This window comes from Cydia amplana, chromosome 15 (genome assembly GCF_948474715.1).
Source record: "Cydia amplana chromosome 15, ilCydAmpl1.1, whole genome shotgun sequence".
Lineage (NCBI taxonomy): Eukaryota > Metazoa > Arthropoda > Insecta > Lepidoptera > Tortricidae > Cydia > Cydia amplana.
This window is the reverse complement of record NC_086083.1, coordinates 12,773,459-12,792,389: the sequence shown is the minus strand read 5'-3', so window position 1 is coordinate 12,792,389 and position 18,931 is coordinate 12,773,459. Positions and strand designations below refer to the sequence as shown.

The 18,931-nt window shown below is 37.7% G+C and overlaps 1 protein-coding gene across 1 annotated transcript; it reads left to right on the top strand.

The window, feature by feature from the left end:
• Nucleotides 1–14,239: 14,239 nt before the first annotated feature.
• LOC134654823 (alpha-(1,3)-fucosyltransferase C-like) lies at nucleotides 14,240–18,020 on the top strand. The gene is made up of 2 exons (XM_063510293.1): nucleotides 14,240–14,832; nucleotides 17,750–18,020. Exons 1-2 carry the CDS (start codon nucleotides 14,282–14,284, stop codon nucleotides 18,018–18,020), a joined length of 822 nt encoding a protein of 273 aa, XP_063366363.1. The 5' UTR covers nucleotides 14,240–14,281.
• Nucleotides 18,021–18,931: the final 911 nt, after the last annotated feature.

Here is an 18,931-nt window from a genome sequence, read left to right as displayed (position 1 = left end):
ACTTAGTCACCTCTAGAATAAATGTAACAAGTAGAAGTGAAAGAAATATATCATAAACCTTGACTAACTAGACTCAACTGCAAACATGTTTTCACTGAATACCATAGCAGTAAAATGTTAGCTGGAGATACGAGTATAGCCGAGGGATTTGAGTAGCAACATTTTATTCAGATGTAATACTTTCAGAGTTTGAGTTAAATTGTATAAAAAACACGCAATCGCCAAATCTTCCGTCACAACTTTTGCACGGCGCGCCATATCTGTTGTTTCTTTCGAATTTCTTGTATTTACGCCCTCTCTTAATTTCGTAGTGTGGGTTTACGTATTGTGATTTTTATTTAAAGAGATGCAACAAAAATGTTTAAGGAAACCTGATAAGTAAATAAACCATGAAGTGAATTGGTAAAAGACCGTTTGTTATCTAGGAAAGCTTTACAAAAGTGTAGCAAGAGCTCTGTCCAAATTCTGAGCTCAAATCTTAGAATTTAATTTCCAAATAGCCATGCCCAAGATTCCCTGTTTCGGCTGGTTTCGGGTAACTACTTACGTCCCTCGCATTTTTGTCGTATCTCCAGATAAGAGATCGTATTTGCCGTATATTTACTGGGGGAAGCTCAACATCGCGCGGCATCCGTACATTGCGATATGAAGTGCGCGTGTCCACTGCATAACGTTACAAAAATAGTAGTACCTAGTTGCCATTCGATGGCGAAGTCACTTTTTAAATGATCTTCTCGAAATGACTTTAGAAAATGAGTGTTGATTACAAATTGAAACACAAAAAAGCGGCCAATTTTTGAATTTCAGTTCTAAGTATGGGGAACCCCCATTTTTTTTTCGTTTTTTTTTTCTATTTTTATGTGAAAATCTTAATGCGGTTCACAGAATACATCTACTTACCAAGTTTCAACAGTATAGTTCTTATAGTTTCGGAAAAAAGTGGCTGTGACATACGGACGGACAGACAGACGGACAGACGGACAGACGGACAGACGGACAGACGGACAGACGGACAGACAGACAGACATGACGAATCCATAAGGGTTCCGTTTTTTGCCATTTGGCTACGGAACTCTAAAAACCACAATCATGAATGAATTCATAACGTGTCCATCAAATTTTGCAACTGGGTGAGCAAAACGAATGGTTTAATACGGGTATTTTAATCTAAGTATAACTGCGATATCTTCGGTACGTGTCACTGTTGTCCGCATTGTCCATATTGTCCGCATGCCATCTGATACGCCTTACGGCTGTTCCCCCATCATAATATAGGAGGTATTAACATCTAGCTATTAGCACCGCAAACCCTTCGCTTTGCCGTGTCGTGTGTGTCAATGCGAACGCGCGTCGCTCCGCGCGTCTCGTAAGTACGCTTATGATGCGGTGTTGCAGTTTATTTAATTTCCTCAAAGGCATTACTTGGAAAAAGCAAGTTTTCAAGTGCCCCCATCTCCCTCAGTGAATGTCTATCTTGCGTCCCGCTTGCGCCTTTTGGAGGGAAAGAGAACGAGGGTCTATAGAAGTTGTGGATGTTGCGTAGTTTTTGCCTTTTAGGCTGATTCTTTTTATTCGCTTGTAAGAAGGGTGAGCGGATTTTTAGAGTAGATTTGATAAGAAAAATTGACATCGGTGCATGAATACCTACTTAATATTTCTTATTGTCGTTATGACATCCTAAAACACTTAATATTCCTACTACATACTAACGGAGTAACTACAGACTGCTCTAAGAGTGAAAAGAAAAACTTGAAATACCTATTCGAGATTTGATGATACTCGTAACTCGAGTTACCATTAAGGTATATAAAGTTATTTACAAATACTAATATAAAGCATTTAGGTACACTACGAAGTCATGGTAGAAATACCTATACAGAGCCTACAAAAAGCCCCGTAATAAGCATTCAGGCCACCTGGGAATCTCAAGAGTAGACTTTCTGTCGAAGGAAAACGCTGTAAGTGTATAAGAATTCAGTACGAAGATATGCCCTTTTGGTTTTGAGTAGGCAGGCAGAATCGAAGTTCTCCGGTAAGACTTTTAAAAGTCTAATTTTACTTCATACGCGACCTGGGTACGGCGCGCTGGGAGCTACGTAAGAATAGTGTGGATAAGATCTTTTTTGTATCACGTCGGTGGAAAACAAACATATGGCTGGCCTGAGACAGTAAGTAGTAAACCGTATTATATGAACACCTGCAGCACCCATATACAGATTGCCAATCCCCTTTACCCTTATAATGCTTCTTTTTTAAAGAACTCAATAAATAGGCAGGGAGTTCATTAAAAGTTAGAACTTTCACGGAAGGAAAGTGTTTTGAAAATGCACAGTGCGCGACGCGACCATTAAATGTAGGTTTCAAAAATTATCTAATCTTAGAATTAGCACATTATTGGTAGATCCAGCCACATTACACTTTACACAATAGGTAATAATAGGTCTTCATTTGGGCATATACCTATACAAAACTGCGCAAGAAGACTGAGAAATAGTAGAAATATAGTCTGGAAAACCCAAATTTTCTCTAAATAAGAACGTCAAAAAACTACTCATCCTTTTCTTTTGAGTTCTAGTACTAAGACAAAGACAGTTAGATTCTCTGTGTCTATGTTTTAACGAGAAAGTCCCTGGGCAAACTATAGTTTAATCATGTCCATACAATACAAACGTGTCTAGATGTACTAAAGGTACAGTCGAGTAAAGTTGGCGGCCCTAACTAGTATTTCGCTTCCAATCATAAGTTGCGAAGAAAGAAATTACTATGCATGCCGTGCATTAATTTATTACTTCCCATTACTTTTGCAATGCATCCGATGTATTTACCATATTAAAAATAAATTTAAACCTAGAAATAAAATAAAAACAAAACATTATAATATTATTGTAATATTATAATTTATTCAGTATTTAGCTTACAAATAATTACATGAAGTAATACATAATTACATTATAATTTTCAATTACATGTATTTACTTCAGGGTTCAAGACCGTAAAGTTTGTTTTGCAAAGTACGTGGTGGCGGAACGGAAGAGCAAGCGATGACAGGGCACGACTTGAGAAAAATGAGAACTTTAATGGAACACAAATGTCATAAATGTACTATCGACACACGTAATCGTTTAATGTGTCCCTTAGCCGCTAGGGCGGCGCCATCACGGTGACTCACACCAATATCTCCAAGATAACCCACACAATACATAGTCTGTGATATAAGATCTTATGTCACTGACGATCTATTCTCAGTGTTATCTTAGCTTCTGTTGCATCACCTCTGTCTATTCCGTCGGGCACTGAGTTGTAGCCACAAACAATATCCATGCGCCCGTAGATACAAGACGGGGTAGATGCAAGCATTTAATTACATAGAATGCGAATACAAATGCTCATCAAGACATATTACGTCCATCAGTTCTGTCACAGTCTATAGTACGTGCGTTACGAAAAATGAGACCTAATCCCACCTACGTGTACACGGTTAATATAGTTTGTAGCTTTCTAATAGAGCCCGAAGGCTTATCCTATTGTTTATTGTTTAGTAAAACCGCACGTGCTACTTACCTGCAAAAAAGGGTCTTAATTATTCTATTTGGCACCTGATTGCGGGCTAGTCCAACGCTCAAAAAACCAGTGTAGGTGCGCTCTCCGATAACGCGCATTTGTTACGCATCTCGATGACACATTTTAGACTGGTTCTGTAGCGTTCGACTCGCCGGCACTCAGTAACCGAAGTACTGACCACACACACATCGTAACAAAATATTTAACCATTAGTTCATTTTGAATCTTATTGCAATTTCCATAGGAGATGTAATTCAATTACATATATTATACAGCTCGCCAACTTCATTGTCACGCGTGCTACTGAGTATTTAAGACCAAGTTCGGCCTGGCCAGCCACATTAGAGCTCACGCTAGACAACGTCCATAATATTTATTTGGGGTCGCCATCATCGAAAACGATGAGGAGGACTATAGTGCGTACGTAGCCAAGTTCACATCAGTACCAGTTGAAGGCATACTTTCTTATTAGGAACGATTTGATTAGTTACGAGCTTCGCTACGCCTCGCCGGCGGACAGTGATGATTTCACTGCATGCATGAGGTACCGCACAAGTAGATACGACCCTGTATAAGTTTTGCCGTATGCCGGCATCAGTGCATAAAGCGTTAGAGTCGATTGTGTATCTATCACAAGTAGTTGTAGTGTAGATGCGTATACTCAAATTAGACATTTATTGCTCTAAGATTTCCTCTAATATAAATAAAAATAATAATAAAAAGCCCATTTATTCCATAACAAAAAAAATAACTTAACATATCAACATAAAAAGGTAGGTAAATTAAAAAATATTTTTAAGGAAATAATTTTGTACACTTAACCTAGTTTTTATAAACTATAAAATTTGGTTAGGACCCCTCACGGGTAAAGGCCTCCTCCAGCTCTTGCCATCTTTTTCTGTCTTCTGCAGTGTTGGGCCAATCCTTATCTATGTCGCGGAGTTCATCTGACCACCTGGCGTTTGGTTTGCCGTGTCTTCTTTTGCCGTCTGGCTCTTTCCACAAAGACAAAGTGGCCACTTTTGTCCATCTTTTGGCATGCATTCTAGCTACATGGCCGGCCCATTTCCATTTGGAATTTAGACTGTATTCTAACGCATCTATTATTTCCTCTAATACCACATGTTTAAGATAAACGATTTTTAAACTGGGTGCCTGCATCTCTTAGGCATCTAACATTTAACGACGCAACGCATCAAACAAAACTAATATCGGTTATTTTATCGTTCATGCGTATTGCATTTGTATTTACCCCACATATAATGTGGGCTCTGGCGTCAAATAACGAACAATATTAACTTAATATCTGTAGTAGAAAAGCTTGAAACTCCGCATCTAAAATACATAAGTTAGTCTAACCCATAGACACTTTTGTCCGTATTCAGACCAGCCACAAATGCCACAATGTGCGATGAATCACTGACTCCGATGTGTTTAGGTAGACCACCCGATAGTAAGTCGTAAGAGTCACACGAACCTAGCCTAGTTAGGTTCTCGTTTTAAAAAGAAATTATGAAATTTGTCATGAACATACAGTCAGCAGCAGAAGTTGCTAAGCGGGCGAGGCGTTCAAAATTACCTTTGCACGCTCTTATTTTCTTAACAATAAAGTCGCGTCAAGGTCATTTTGAACACATCGCCCGCTTAGCAACTTCTGCTGGTGACTGTACCTCTATGTCTGGTACTAGTTTTTGTTGCTCTAGCTAGATAGAGATCTAATTAATACAAAGACACAGAAATTTTACACACAACATTTATATATTTTACTTGCTCTATTTTCTTTTCTCATTAACAGGTGGGGTAAGAGGAACACTTGTAGGGAAAACAAACTATTAGAGATACTTAAGTGCGAGTGCGCAGAGTGATGCGAGTGAAAATATTATTATAATTAAACACTTTTACTTGATTTCATTTAAAAACTTAGCCATTTATTTATACTAGAAAACTATAGCGCAATTAGCGATAAACTTGTTTGATTCATAGGGTAATATTTACTATCGATTTTTAAATGAATTTCTGAACGATGATAAATCGAGACACAGCGAAACTATTCAGGGCTATAACCGCAAAAATCGAAGTTCGCAAATTGCGGGCATTTTTCTCTATCACTCCAATTACGCCATCATTGGAGTAAAAGAGAAAGATCTCCGCAATTTGCGATTTCCGGTTTTCGCGGTAGCCCCTCAGAAATGAACTTAACCCTCTTTCGATTTCCAACCGTAACACTCGTAGTCTAGAGATGCGTTTTTGATTTAAGTACGATAGCTATAGATGGTCAAGCAAATCTTGTCAGTAGAAGGCGCGAAATTCAAATTTTCTATGGCACGATATCCCCTTCGCGCCTACATTTTTCAAATTTGCCGCCTTTTTCTACTGACAAGATCTGCTTGACCATCTATAGTATGTTGCGGCTATGGACTTGATGGTTAAATCCTGTAATCTAGAAGCTTAATCGAGTAATCCAAGTCGGGCATGGCGTGGTCACCCGGATTGATTAGGGCTTTATTGTGTCGCCCACAATCGCGATACACTGATGTATGCTATTGTGGAACGTGTCTACAAATACTTAATACAACCATGTTTATAATACGATTTCTCGCTGATATACTATTCTATACATGTCGAGAAACCAATAAAGTAGTCGAAAAAAGTATAAGCTTGTTGTAAACCTAAAGGACCTTGCTCCATCTACTCGTGCGTTCGTAGTGTAAGATTGTGAACCCGTTACGTAGTTTATAATCTAACGTAGGTTAGGTTAGGTTAGTTTATAATCTCCCTACCGTCAGTTTATAATTTAACTAGCGAGATTAATGATTATAATCTGACGAGTGTTTACAATTTTACGGTGACATATACGGACGGGCAAATGATACAAAAACCGGACAAGTGCGAGTCGAACTCGCGTTCCAAGGGTTCCGTACATTACCCAATTTTCAATACCTAATGTATTTTTTTATGTGGAACGTGAATAAAATGTCTTTAAAAAACCCGTAGGGGTCGGATCAAAAACTAAGTAATTAAGTCCGGCTCACGCTTGACTGGACATTTCTTTGTATTTTTTTCAAAATTTTAGACCCAGTAGTTTCGGAGATAAAGGGGGGGGGGGATGGTCTGACAGACAGACAGACAGACATACTCACGAGCATTGAAGTATAATGTACTACGTACAATTATTTGGATAACGAAATGTACGTTCGAATTGACATTCTAGGCTCCCCCCCCCGTCCTACTTTGACAAATACCCCTTTAACCTTTTAACCGCCATAGAATACGTCATCGAGCGTGCTCGTGTCGCCGGGGGGTACGAAGTTACACGAAGTTTAGTCTTATTTATCAGACAGCGGCGAAATGAGCCCGATTTTGTCTGTCTTATACTTATATCTACGGGGGTTAAAAGGTTAATGACCCTCAAAACAGTGAAAAGAAGTAAGATTTCCTCAGAGCCAGATAAAGGCTAAGCAACGCAGGTACCAGAGCGCCATAAATTGAGAACATCCTCCCGCGGACCAATTAGTGCAAGATGTTGCCTCGCGGCTCGTGCTTGGACGGCACATGCGAAAAGGAACCAGTAATAAAAATGAATCAAAAACTACACTAATTCAAAAACTACATGCAAGAATTAGCATCGGCGTCTACCTGAAACACATAAAAAAAAACATTGTATCCAAACTTTAAAAAAATACCGCATCTAAGTCAAACTCCTTAAGGCTATTATTTGATAAACACCCTTGGGACGCAGGTACTAGACCTTTAAAATCTCAACTAAATCGGTAAATTCGGTTTGGACATAAATGGGAACATTCGTTTGTACACCTAAATTGAAAGCATATTATTATAACTAGAGCGCCATATATTGAGAACACGTTCCCGCAATCCAAACCTTTAAAGAAAACCTCAACTAAATCGGTAAATTTCGGTTTGGAGATAAATAGGAACATTCGTTTGTACACCTAAATTGAAAGCATATTATTATACCGTCTCCGTTATATTAGTGGGTAACAATACTTTATAGACTAAGAGGAAAATAGTACATAATAATGAGAACAATGTTTATAGTGGCATGATGATAAAATGGATGTTTCGCAGCTTTTAGAAAGTTATTTATATTATGCTTAAGTCTACTTAATAGAATAGAATAGAAATGTCTTGGTTCCGGTCATGTATAACGTCGTCCCGCCTTCTGCAGTCGCGGCAGTCTCCAGTTTTTAACGAAACTCGTGAAAGCGTTAATTACTTTCACGGCAATTAATATGATTAAAACATCTATTTTGTGTTCTTAGAATCTGTGGTCGACTGTCAGTGTTTGAATAGATGTGATATTTCTGAGGAGCAACACCTAATGGCAATTGTTAAGAGGGGGCAGGGGCTTACACCAAATTGTGTAGTTTTTTAAAGTTTTTATTTTGAATTTTAATAAAACATATTAAATCATTATTAAATTATACAACGGGACTTAATCGCGTATCTAAGTTTTAAGATTTACCTCCGACGTTTCGAGGACGGCGTTGTCCCCGTGGTCTCGGAGAAGACTGGCTTAAGTTGACATCAGCATCGTCTAACCGCGCGAGTTTTTCGAACTACCCGCACTTGGTCTTGTTTATCCGCTTGAACGTTTTGCGCACTAGGGATGTCACTCTGTCGACACACAACACTAACGATATTCGATTTATCGACTGTCGATATTCGTTTACGCTTACATTTACTAATGACTGGATTCCATGTGGATGAGATCTTGAAACCCTCGTCCCGATTGAAATTACTATGTTTTTTGATTTCAATGGCTTCCCGTACTTTCCTGCTGTAGAAATGACGATCCGTGGACAGGATTGTCCCGTTGTATAATTTAATAATGTGTAAAAATCGTGAAAGTTTAAATCATATTAAATCAAATAAAATATTAAATAACCAACAGACAATGCCATGAAAAATTTACACGGAAACTATAGATTATATTTGGGAAAACAAACTTCAAATAAAAAATTACCAGCTTGGTAGAAAAAATCACAAAAACATGTAGGTAGGTAATTTTAGTATAAATTAAAGTATAAATTGAAGTGTCTGTGTCTGCTCGTTTGTCAGACATTTTGTGTTAACGCATTCACTGCCAGGGGGCGTGGCCTAGGAACAAACTTGTATGACGGTCGACGCACATGTGCGTCGGTGTGAATGTGTTAAAAGTTATATGCTATTGGAAGTCCGCTAAAAAGCCCAAAAGTTGAATACACATTTATTTCCCGTTATCAATACAGAACAACAATAACAAGCACGGGATGCGGACCAGCGAATTGTCATTTATAACTTCCTATCCGTTGGAAACAATGTCCGAGCAACAACGGGCTTGTTTGTCTATCTAGAGCGTGTATTTTTGATACAACTATGTACATATTCTATAGAGAATTATTATTTTGCAAAAACTTAGAAATAACCATATTTTTCGAATTATTTTATACTCGAAATGTAGGACTCGGTTGTGTTTTTAGGGTACGACTTCGTATTATTAGATTGCTCAATTAGAAATGAAGTAATTAGCAAAGAACGAAAAAATACCGTTTCCGTTCCCATACAAAAAATACCGGTATCCGATCCCTGGTATAGGCCCGCATGAATTAACTATCTTATGTCTTACCAACAGTGCCGGCCCGAGCCCTTGATCAGGGTGGAGCGAAATCGGGTTTTGGCGCCCTTCGTTGAAGTTTTCAAGCGTATTTTCCACCCCTTCCCCCTCGCCACACTGTCGTCTTTAAATTTTTTTTTTCGTTTGCCATTTTGGCGCCCCCCTTGCCATCCGGCGCCTAGAGCGGCCGGCTCCATTCCCTCTACTCTACCCTAGATTACCAAAATTTCCAGCTTTTATTTTTAACCGACTTCAAAAAAGGAGGAGATTATCAATTCGACTTTGATTCGATTCGATATTTTTTTTATTTCAATGAAGAAGAAATACAATATTGTTCCTGGTTGGTCCCGTTTTTGCCAAAACTCAGTTCTGATGATGGGATCCATGAGGCCTGAAATAGGTTTCATCTTTAACCGAATTCCAAAAATTTGGTTCTATGGGCCCGATTCGGATTTTGAAATAGAAATCTGTTAGATATCTTTTAGACATCGCCAAGATACGACAACGATATTTTTAAGATCTAGCCTGTCAAATTTGACATTTACGCGATTCTGGAGATACTCTTGAACGATTTCCACAAGATATGACTTAGAGATCCAATTCACATATAATAGATATCTAACTCTATCTAACGTAAAAGTGACATTGGTTGCCCGAATTGCGCTGCAAAAGAGAACTAGTTGAAATCTAAACTATAACGTATCTAGAATGGATCTAGTCTAGTACGTGTCGTCTCTTGTGAATATCTTGAAGTTCGAATACGGCAGTAGAAAGAACATTTTTCAAATCAATTTAACTCATCTATACATTCTTATCGTCTTCTTACTATTAATGTGTATCACCTAATTATAAAGGGATGTATCCGTTTACCCTAATTAACCCCGTATAATGACGTAACCAAATATTTACACCAACTAGAATCCCAGCCCAGCCGTTCGCAGCCACCACAGATTACCGCTACGTCACAAATATTCCAAGATGGCGGACGCGCAGGCATGCAGGGCATCGCTGGTATGCCGCGAATTTGACTGGAATTCTGGCTGGCATGCCAAATTGCCAATCACCGATCGTAGCTAATAGTGGCTACGGTATAGTTTTATTAAGTAAAATGTGTTAAATTAATTTAATACTGGTCGCTGCATGATATGGATGCGGCTTCAAAAGCGGAGGTGGTTGTTGGTAACACTCAGTTACCTTCTGCTAGAGAGCGGCAGATCTTAAATACAGTAGTGTTCAATATAAGCAGATTATGTATACTAGAGTAAACTGAGTTAATAATTTCTAAAAATAGGTAGGCAGTTATGGTTCGTCCTGAGCAGCATCGACAGATTAATTAGCTTCAAGCGAGTAAACGAACCAATTAGTCGGTCGAAAATTTAAAGTAAAGTAAAGTAGAGTAAAGTAAAGTAAAAATGTATTTGTGGAACACCGGTGATACATAAGGTCTTATATATAAAATAATAAATAGAGCTCTGTGTTTTGCCTATTGAATGTACAAATATTAAAACTTAAAAATAGTAACAAGCTATAATAATAAGTAATATTACGGCAATAAACATTTAGAGTAGAATAATATATTGTTGTTTTACATCCAAATAAAATAATAACATTTCACAAATTACACAATTAAAATCAAAGTTAAAATATTATATAAAAAATATTATAATCCGAATCTTCGGACTCTTAGGAAACTCTGCGAGGAAGATCGTCTTATAGAAAAGTATATACCTATTTTCAAGGAAAATATGAGTATAAGTAAGTAAGTAAATACACTATTATTACACCACAAAGAAAAATACAATAACAGATTTACAGTGTAGATAAAGGTAGCAACAGGCGGTCTTATCGCTGTAAGCGATTTCTTCCAGACAACCGATGTGACGATGTTGTAGTGTAGATGTAAAGCTCTGATTGAAAGTAATGGGCAGGTTACTAAATTGAAATAATTGTAACACAATTTTATATTTTTTGTTCGGTTTTCCAGTTTTATAAAAAAATATGGTAGGAAGTAAGTAAATAAGGCGGTTTTCATGATTATGTTTTTTTAATTCCAATATTATCTAAACCGAGTTTACAGATAATATTAAATTAATGTTAAGTATAATAATATGTAATTACAATTCGAATATGACTGATGGAAAGTTATGGTTTTCCCGTGGTTTTCATTTACTCATTGACGTATACTCGTATATCATATAGTTAAGCTAATACGAAATACAGCGCGTTTTATAATTTCCTTCATAAAGTAATCCATTTGTAAATGGAGACCAATATTGCGAAGTAAGTACCTATACAAATGGAGACAAATATTACAGATACCTACATTACCATTTCCATATGACTGAGCGAAACACTCAAACTGTCAGTTTTTATTCCCATTCATACGCCACGCTTACGTAAAAAGACATGTACATTTTGCTTAAAAAGCGCTTACGCTTTTTTGAAATTTGTAGTCAAAATCAGTATTGACACAGTGAGCTTTCAAAGGGGTATTACAAAGCTTACAATATTTTTCTCTCCCATGTTTGTTAAAAATACAAATAAGACATTTTAACGGAAATATATTCCTTTCATAGAAATGGCCATTACAGGTTTTCACCTTTTATCTCAATTATCTACTTACTCAAAAAAAATACCTACCTATGTATACCCACTTACCTATGTTTCAAATTTCGTTCATCAGATCCCTCGGTTATAAGGTCCTTACGGTTATGTTAAGTCCATACGGTTTAACCCTGTTTAATCGGTTAACTCCGAGTTAGTTCGCCAACCCTAGAAAGTGCAATATGTAGAGCTAGCCATTAACTCGGGGTTAACCAGTTAAACCCGGAGTTACCAGTACAATTTAACCCTACGTTAACGGTTGACTCCGATTTTGTGGCTAACCCTGGTGTAAGTGACCCTAGTGACATCTTTGTATAATTATGATGTATGGTGTTCAAAGGGTGACACCAAAAAGTGATTTCTGAACACGTTTTGGATGTCACCCTTTATAAAACTATAAATATGCCTCCAAGTGTCGTGTGAAGGTAGCCTCCCTCCCAGTTGTCACGTGCCTCAAAAGGGGTATATTTTTATGGAATACGTAATTTTGTTTGACTTCATACGCGATGTCCATATTTGCCGAAGACTCCGCGTCCTACATGCAAAGAGCTGGGCATGTCTCCATAGTTGTCCGATGCCGTCACGATATTTTATTGTAGTATGATTGCGGTGGTGGCCGAGTGGATATGACGTCCGACTTTCAATCGCGGAGGTCGCGGGTTCAAATCCTGGCTCATACCAATGAGTTTTTCGGAACTTATGTACGAAATATCATTTGATATTTACCACTAGCTGTTCGGTGAAGGAAAACATCGTGAGGAAACCTGCATACATCTGCGAAGAAATTCAAAGGTGTATGTGAAGTCCCCAAGCCGCATTGGGCTAGCGTGGGGACTATAGCCCCAGCCCTCTCGCGCATGAGACGAGGCCTGTGCCCAGCAGTGGGACGTATACAGGCTCAAATTATTATATTATATATGATGCAGCATTTACATATTCGACAATTGAATATCTAATAGTGAACACGACACAAATATGTGGACACCGGAAAAATGGACTTCTCCCTATTCACTTTGTCATTCGGCTAGCCACAAGCACGCATGTGAAGGCCAGGGTTAAACAATGGATCAATGAATGAACGAATTAACGAATGGTGATCACGGAAATGAGGATAGGTGGCGTAAAGCAATGATTAATAAGAAAAAAAAACATACTAGATGAATTAAGAGAAAATATGTTAGCATGAGACGAGAATGTGATGAGAAGAGTGCCTATTTAGGTATGGACGTATGGACAGGTGAAAACCGCATGAAAATCCGTTCAGTAGTTTTCGAGTTTATCACGAACATACATACACACAAACAGACAGACGCGGCGGTGGACTTTGTTTTATAAGACTCAGTGATTTCGTATTGCTTGACAATGAAGCCGCGCACCGCCTCTAACGAAACAGGTCTTAGCAAATAGAGGGAGACATCGACGGATAGGAAAAAACGAGAGCTTTTCGGCGCACTGTCGCCTTTGACGGCAAAGTGCTCGCTGTTTGCTTTCGGTGTGTGCTGGCCTTTACTTTGTTTACGGGTTAATTCCGCCTTATTTTTTTTTATTTAACATTTCTCCTAAGTAGCTAGAAGTGCCGAAAATATTAATGTAGTATAGAGTCTGTGCGAAAAGAGAAGAGTCGTGGAATGTATGGGGCCCAATACATTCCGCGACTCTTCTCTTTCCGAACAGAATCTAGTATAGAATGTGAAAGAGAAGAACTGTGAAATGTATCGGCTCCCTTACATTCCACGACTCTCCTCTTTACGCACAGACTACTATAGTTTGTCAAAGGACTGTCTCATTTCAAACATAGACAGAGATAATCGTACTATCTTTGTCTTACACTAGTACTAGCACCCAAAAGAAAAGGATGAGTATAGCTTTTTTTGTTCTTATTTACTGACAAATTTGGACTCTTCGTATGTACACATTGACACCTCATGTCACCGTCATGTAGATAATTACAAAATTGTTTACTTATTGCTAGTATTAATTTCTCATTGCAATCACAACATAATTATCACGATAGTTATTAGGGAAATACGCGAAGAGATACCAAAGTCTTACGCATTTAGTTTGTTTGGTACTGTTTGTTTACAAGCATCGGTTGTGTGCAATCTTTAGACATCAACATCAGTCATTCTTTGCAATCAAAGTGAAGACACCGCAATGGTCAAATCAAAGTCAAGAAAAGTGGCAAAACTATTCTTCATACTTACTTTCTCTGGTTTAATTATGTATATAATATTGGCTTTTTATTCTCTTCACAAAGCTCATTTATTGAATGCTGAAGAAAGAAGAATTTGGCAAAATAATTCCCAAAAGATCGATCAAAGTTTGAAATACATATTGCTCGAGACGAAAAAACGAAAGTTATTTTCATATATAGAAGGTCAAAAACTGTTTTTAGATTACCAATGCCCGCACTTCATGTGTTATTTGACAACGAACAAGAATCTGCTCGTTGGTAAACAAGAGTTTGACGCTGTGATCATAAACGTGACTGATTTAGCTAAAATGTCATTGCCTCAAACAAGACCAAAGAATCAACGATACATATTCTACGGCATGGTACCATCAGACCAAGTGCCTGTCTGCAACCCACATGCTGATAACTTTTTTAACTATACATGGTCGTATAAACTGGACTCAGATATTGTAAGTCCGTTTTTTGTGGTGCGTGATATAAACGATTCTGCTGTCGCTCCTAGTCTGTATGCTGAATGGCAAATGAGTTTGCCAAAATCATCTTTAAAGCTGGAAGAAGTCATGAAGTTTAAGAATAAAAATAAAGCTGTTGCTATGCTCGTTAGAGGTTGTAAAGATACTGAAGGAAAAATCTTTGCGAGTAAATTAAGAGAGGCTTTAAAAGTGCATTCAGAAGAATTGGATGTTTTTGGATGTAAAAGGAGCCATCCGCTGGCAGGCAGTGGTGCAGTTATTGCGAGGCAGTATTACTATGTTCTGGTGAATGCAGGGACGGCTCAGGATTATGTTACGGACAAGGTATTGAAGGCGTATTGGAACAATGCTGTGCCTATTATTAGGGCACGTGCGGATCTTACCAAGTAAGTTTTTTTTCTTACACACGTGTTAAATTAAATATTATGATACTAGTTTAGGGCTGCCATACGTCCCAGTTCGCCGGGACATGTCCCGGTTTGAAGCACGGTGTCCCGGCGTCCCGGCCGATAAGGAAATTGTCCCGGTTTAAAAATCATAGTTATTTAGTAGGGGGCTGGACTTGGTAAATAATAATATACCTACATTTCTACGTTTCATATGGCCAAAATTAAAAAAAAAAATGTTTTATGGTACCTACTTTTACCTAATGTCCAATATCAGTTTCTCAGACACACAATCATTAGATGATTATGTAAATTGTGTTATTTTATAGCTTTTAAAGTCTGTAATATAGAGCTCGAATTTCAGGCTCCCGAGGGCCTAAAACCTCATCAACTCGGCCCTCCGAGTAACTCTTGTACATATGACACATATTATTGTTGAATAACATTTGACGATTGGTTCGTGTTAGAGCGCTGCTTTCTTACAGCTCGACCTTCGGCGTCACTTAATTTTTAACAAATATAAACATTTGTTTCAGAAGCTTGGCATTTGCCTCGCATGAAAGCTCACCGCGCTGGTTATAAGTACGCTTCGGGCTTATTAAGTAATGTGAAGCTTTCTGAGCTCGACCTTCAGCCTCACTTTTTACCTAAATTTTTGGTTTGTCTTCCAAATCTCCTCTTCTTCAGCTTAGCCTTTGACCTCGCTGCGCCAAGCTCGGCCTGCGGTCTCGCTTTTTAATACAATGGTCATTGGTTGGCGTCTATGCTCTAGCTGAGCTTATCCTGAAGCACGGCTTCGACCTCGCATGAAAGCTCGCCTCACTGGGGAACTTCGGACTTTTAGGCCCGGACAAAAAATTTCGCGCTCGCTGCGCTCGCGTTTTTTGCTGGTTGACCCTGTGAATATACATTATAGCTTGACTGATCAATGAATAGTCATTTAAACACATGGAAAAATTATCTCCGAAACTACTGTGCTAAAATTTTGAAAAAAAAAAACACAAAATAGTTCTTTACCTATCGATGACAGGAAAACCTATTAGAAATGTGCAGTCAAGCGTGAGTCGGATTTAATTACTTAGTTTTTGATGCTACCCCTGGTTTTTTATAGACATTTCACTCACGTTTCACATGAAAAAATACATTGTTAAAAATTGTGTAATGTACTGAATCCTTAAAACGCGAGTCCGACTCGCACTTGGCCGGTTTTCTTTAAATGTCCCGGTCTGAGTCCCCACACATATGGCAACCTTATACTAGTTGTTGTCAAATGTAATTGTATACGATGTATGTATAATGTAAATATAGGTAGGTAGGTACTTATTTTTTTTTTATAAATGTGTATTGCGACCACCTGCTGGCCTATGAAACTTATATAATAACACACTTTTGACATTTATTCGCAGTAATCGCAATGTGTCTGCATTCAGCAACAACCAAATAATTTAATTAAAATTCAATCTTTTTGCCGCAAGCGTACGACCCAATTCAATTTGCATCATAAAATATGTCATTAGCGTATGCAAGAATTGAGCACAAGTTTTACAATGTGATGGAATCTCTGTTTAGCGATATGGCATGTACCTACCTTTTTGTGTTCCCTTGCTCATCAAGTTGTGCAAAATATTATTTTTATTTTATTGTAATAGGTACTCACAGGAACATACAACAGATAGCACGATATTGTGTCCTGGACTGTCAACATTTCATAGAAATTTGGACATCGCACGTTGGATTTCAGTGCTTGAACAATTAAACATTTCGAGTGAATGAAAACGAAACGTTAGAAAAAGTTCCTCCTAACTAGTTTTTTTTTGTAAAAAAAAACAACGGGTTGCACTCAGAGAGTGCCGGCAGAAGTGAAAACTCAATGACTAGTGCAAAATGCACTATGTATAATTGAGGGTAACGCCATCTAGCGTTAGCGTTAATTACTTGAAACCTCTAAGCACATCACTAGACCCCGGATTCTTGTCGCGATCACGTGACAAAAGGGTGATTTGGGGAGTAAATGGAATGGTAGAACAAGATAATACTTAAATTATAAGATAACTAATAAACTTTTCAAATATGCTCCGTTAACATCTGTCCCAGTGGAAAGAAGCTTTTCTTTTTTGAAGTGGATATATTCTGCTAGAAGACGTAGCCTAACCGCAAGTCATTTAGAACAACTGTTGATCTGTTACGGAGAGTCCGTTAACAATAGAGCGACGTCGACATTTTAATCTTTTTTTTTGTATTATCTTATCTTAATAAATCCGTATTAATTAATAGGTACTGTTCCATTTACTCCCCAAATCACCCTTTTGTCACGTGATCGCGACAAGAATCCGGGGTCTAGTGACATCACTGTTAGTACTCGAGTTATATTAATCAATACCAGTTAGAGCGAAACTCACTAGATGGCATTTAAATCAATAAAGAAAAACTCAATGACATTACATGAGTCATTGAGTTTTTCTTTATTGATTTAAATGCCATCTAAATCTTACGGTCACGTGATCGTCTTACGCTGTCTGACAAAAGTGCACAGCGCCGCTAAAGAAGTTTTCACTTCAAAAATTAAACATAAACGCTTTCAAAGTTAGTCAAAATGCGTCATAAATATATTACATTACACACACAGACTGCTAAATAAATTTTTCTCTAGTCGGTTAAAATTACACTTTATATGCCATTAACCCTTTAACCGCCAGAGTCTGATATATAAGACATTACATATCCAGCTCATTTCGCCACAGTCTGATAAATTAGACAAAGATCTGATTTGGTTTTTACAGCACATTTATAACTCCCGTATCTATGTCAACCTTACTCTGCGTGGTACAATTACTGTCGGTGGCGACACGAGCACGCTTGATCAAAAATTGCTGGCGCTTAAAAGGTTAAAAAGGTTAAACACAACTCTGCCTTTCAGGTTCCTCCCTCCAGGCTCCTACATAAACGCTCATCTCCAAACCCCCGAGCAGATCGCAGCCATCATCCACTACAGCATCAACAACCCGTCCGTCTACCGAAGCTTCTTCAAGTGGAGGAACTACTACACGATCCACAAACGAGAGGAGTTTGACGGCGTCTGCCAAATCTGCAGTCTTCTCAATAATAGGGCTTTGTTTTACTCCAATTCTAGCGCGCATTTGAGAGAATGGTGGGAGTCCAGTAGCACAAATAAAATTAAATGTGCGTAAATTTTTTTTTCTTGATATTGAACAGATCTATGTTAAGTGCCTACATACAGTGGTATTTACTTAACTAAAAAAAGTTAGTGCAACTCAAGGTTAAAAAGGTGTTAACGCGAACAATTATCGTGATATCATGAAGGACTGTTTTTTTTTGTACTAAGACGAATATTTTCAGTTTTTGTGTTTCATTCCGTTAAGAAAGAAGAAGAAGAAGAAGAGAAGAAGAAGTTAATTTTTAACAAATAATTTAGGTACTTAGTAAATACATTTATTAAACTATTTATGTTTTATATTTGTAAGATAAGACGCCTAAATTATGTCCCTAATTTAAAAGATAAATACCTAACCTGAAAGATTAAGACGGTTTACCTAAAGGAAAATATGAAAATAGAAGTATAATTAGTATTGAGCATATCGCCCTTGAACTTACGAAGATATCCCTTTCTGTATTAATGCCCTTTTATCGTTTCAGTGACATTCTCTTGTCCCGAAATTTCAGAAAATCTTGACATTTAACTAAAATCAATTTGTTTATTTCTTACCCTCATATTTTATGGCAATGTGAACCTTATTTGGCATAGTAAAGAGTTTATTTTTCCTGTTTGTTTCTGGAATGTATACGACATTAAGAAATTAATCTACTGAAATATCATATCAACCCTACCCTAAAGAATATTTGGACGCAGTTTAGGGTAAAGGATTCAGTCCACAAAATTGCCTAACCTTGAGTTAAGTTAGTATAGGTACCGGAGACGAGTTTAAAGTGCATAATTTCATTCAGCAGAAATATTCTTAGCTCATACAACATGTGCATATTAATAATTTAACCCACGTGGCATATTACCGTTCATCTTAAATACTGTATGACAAGTTAAAATACCCGTTAATAGGAATCGATAACTTGGGTGTATTCAGGT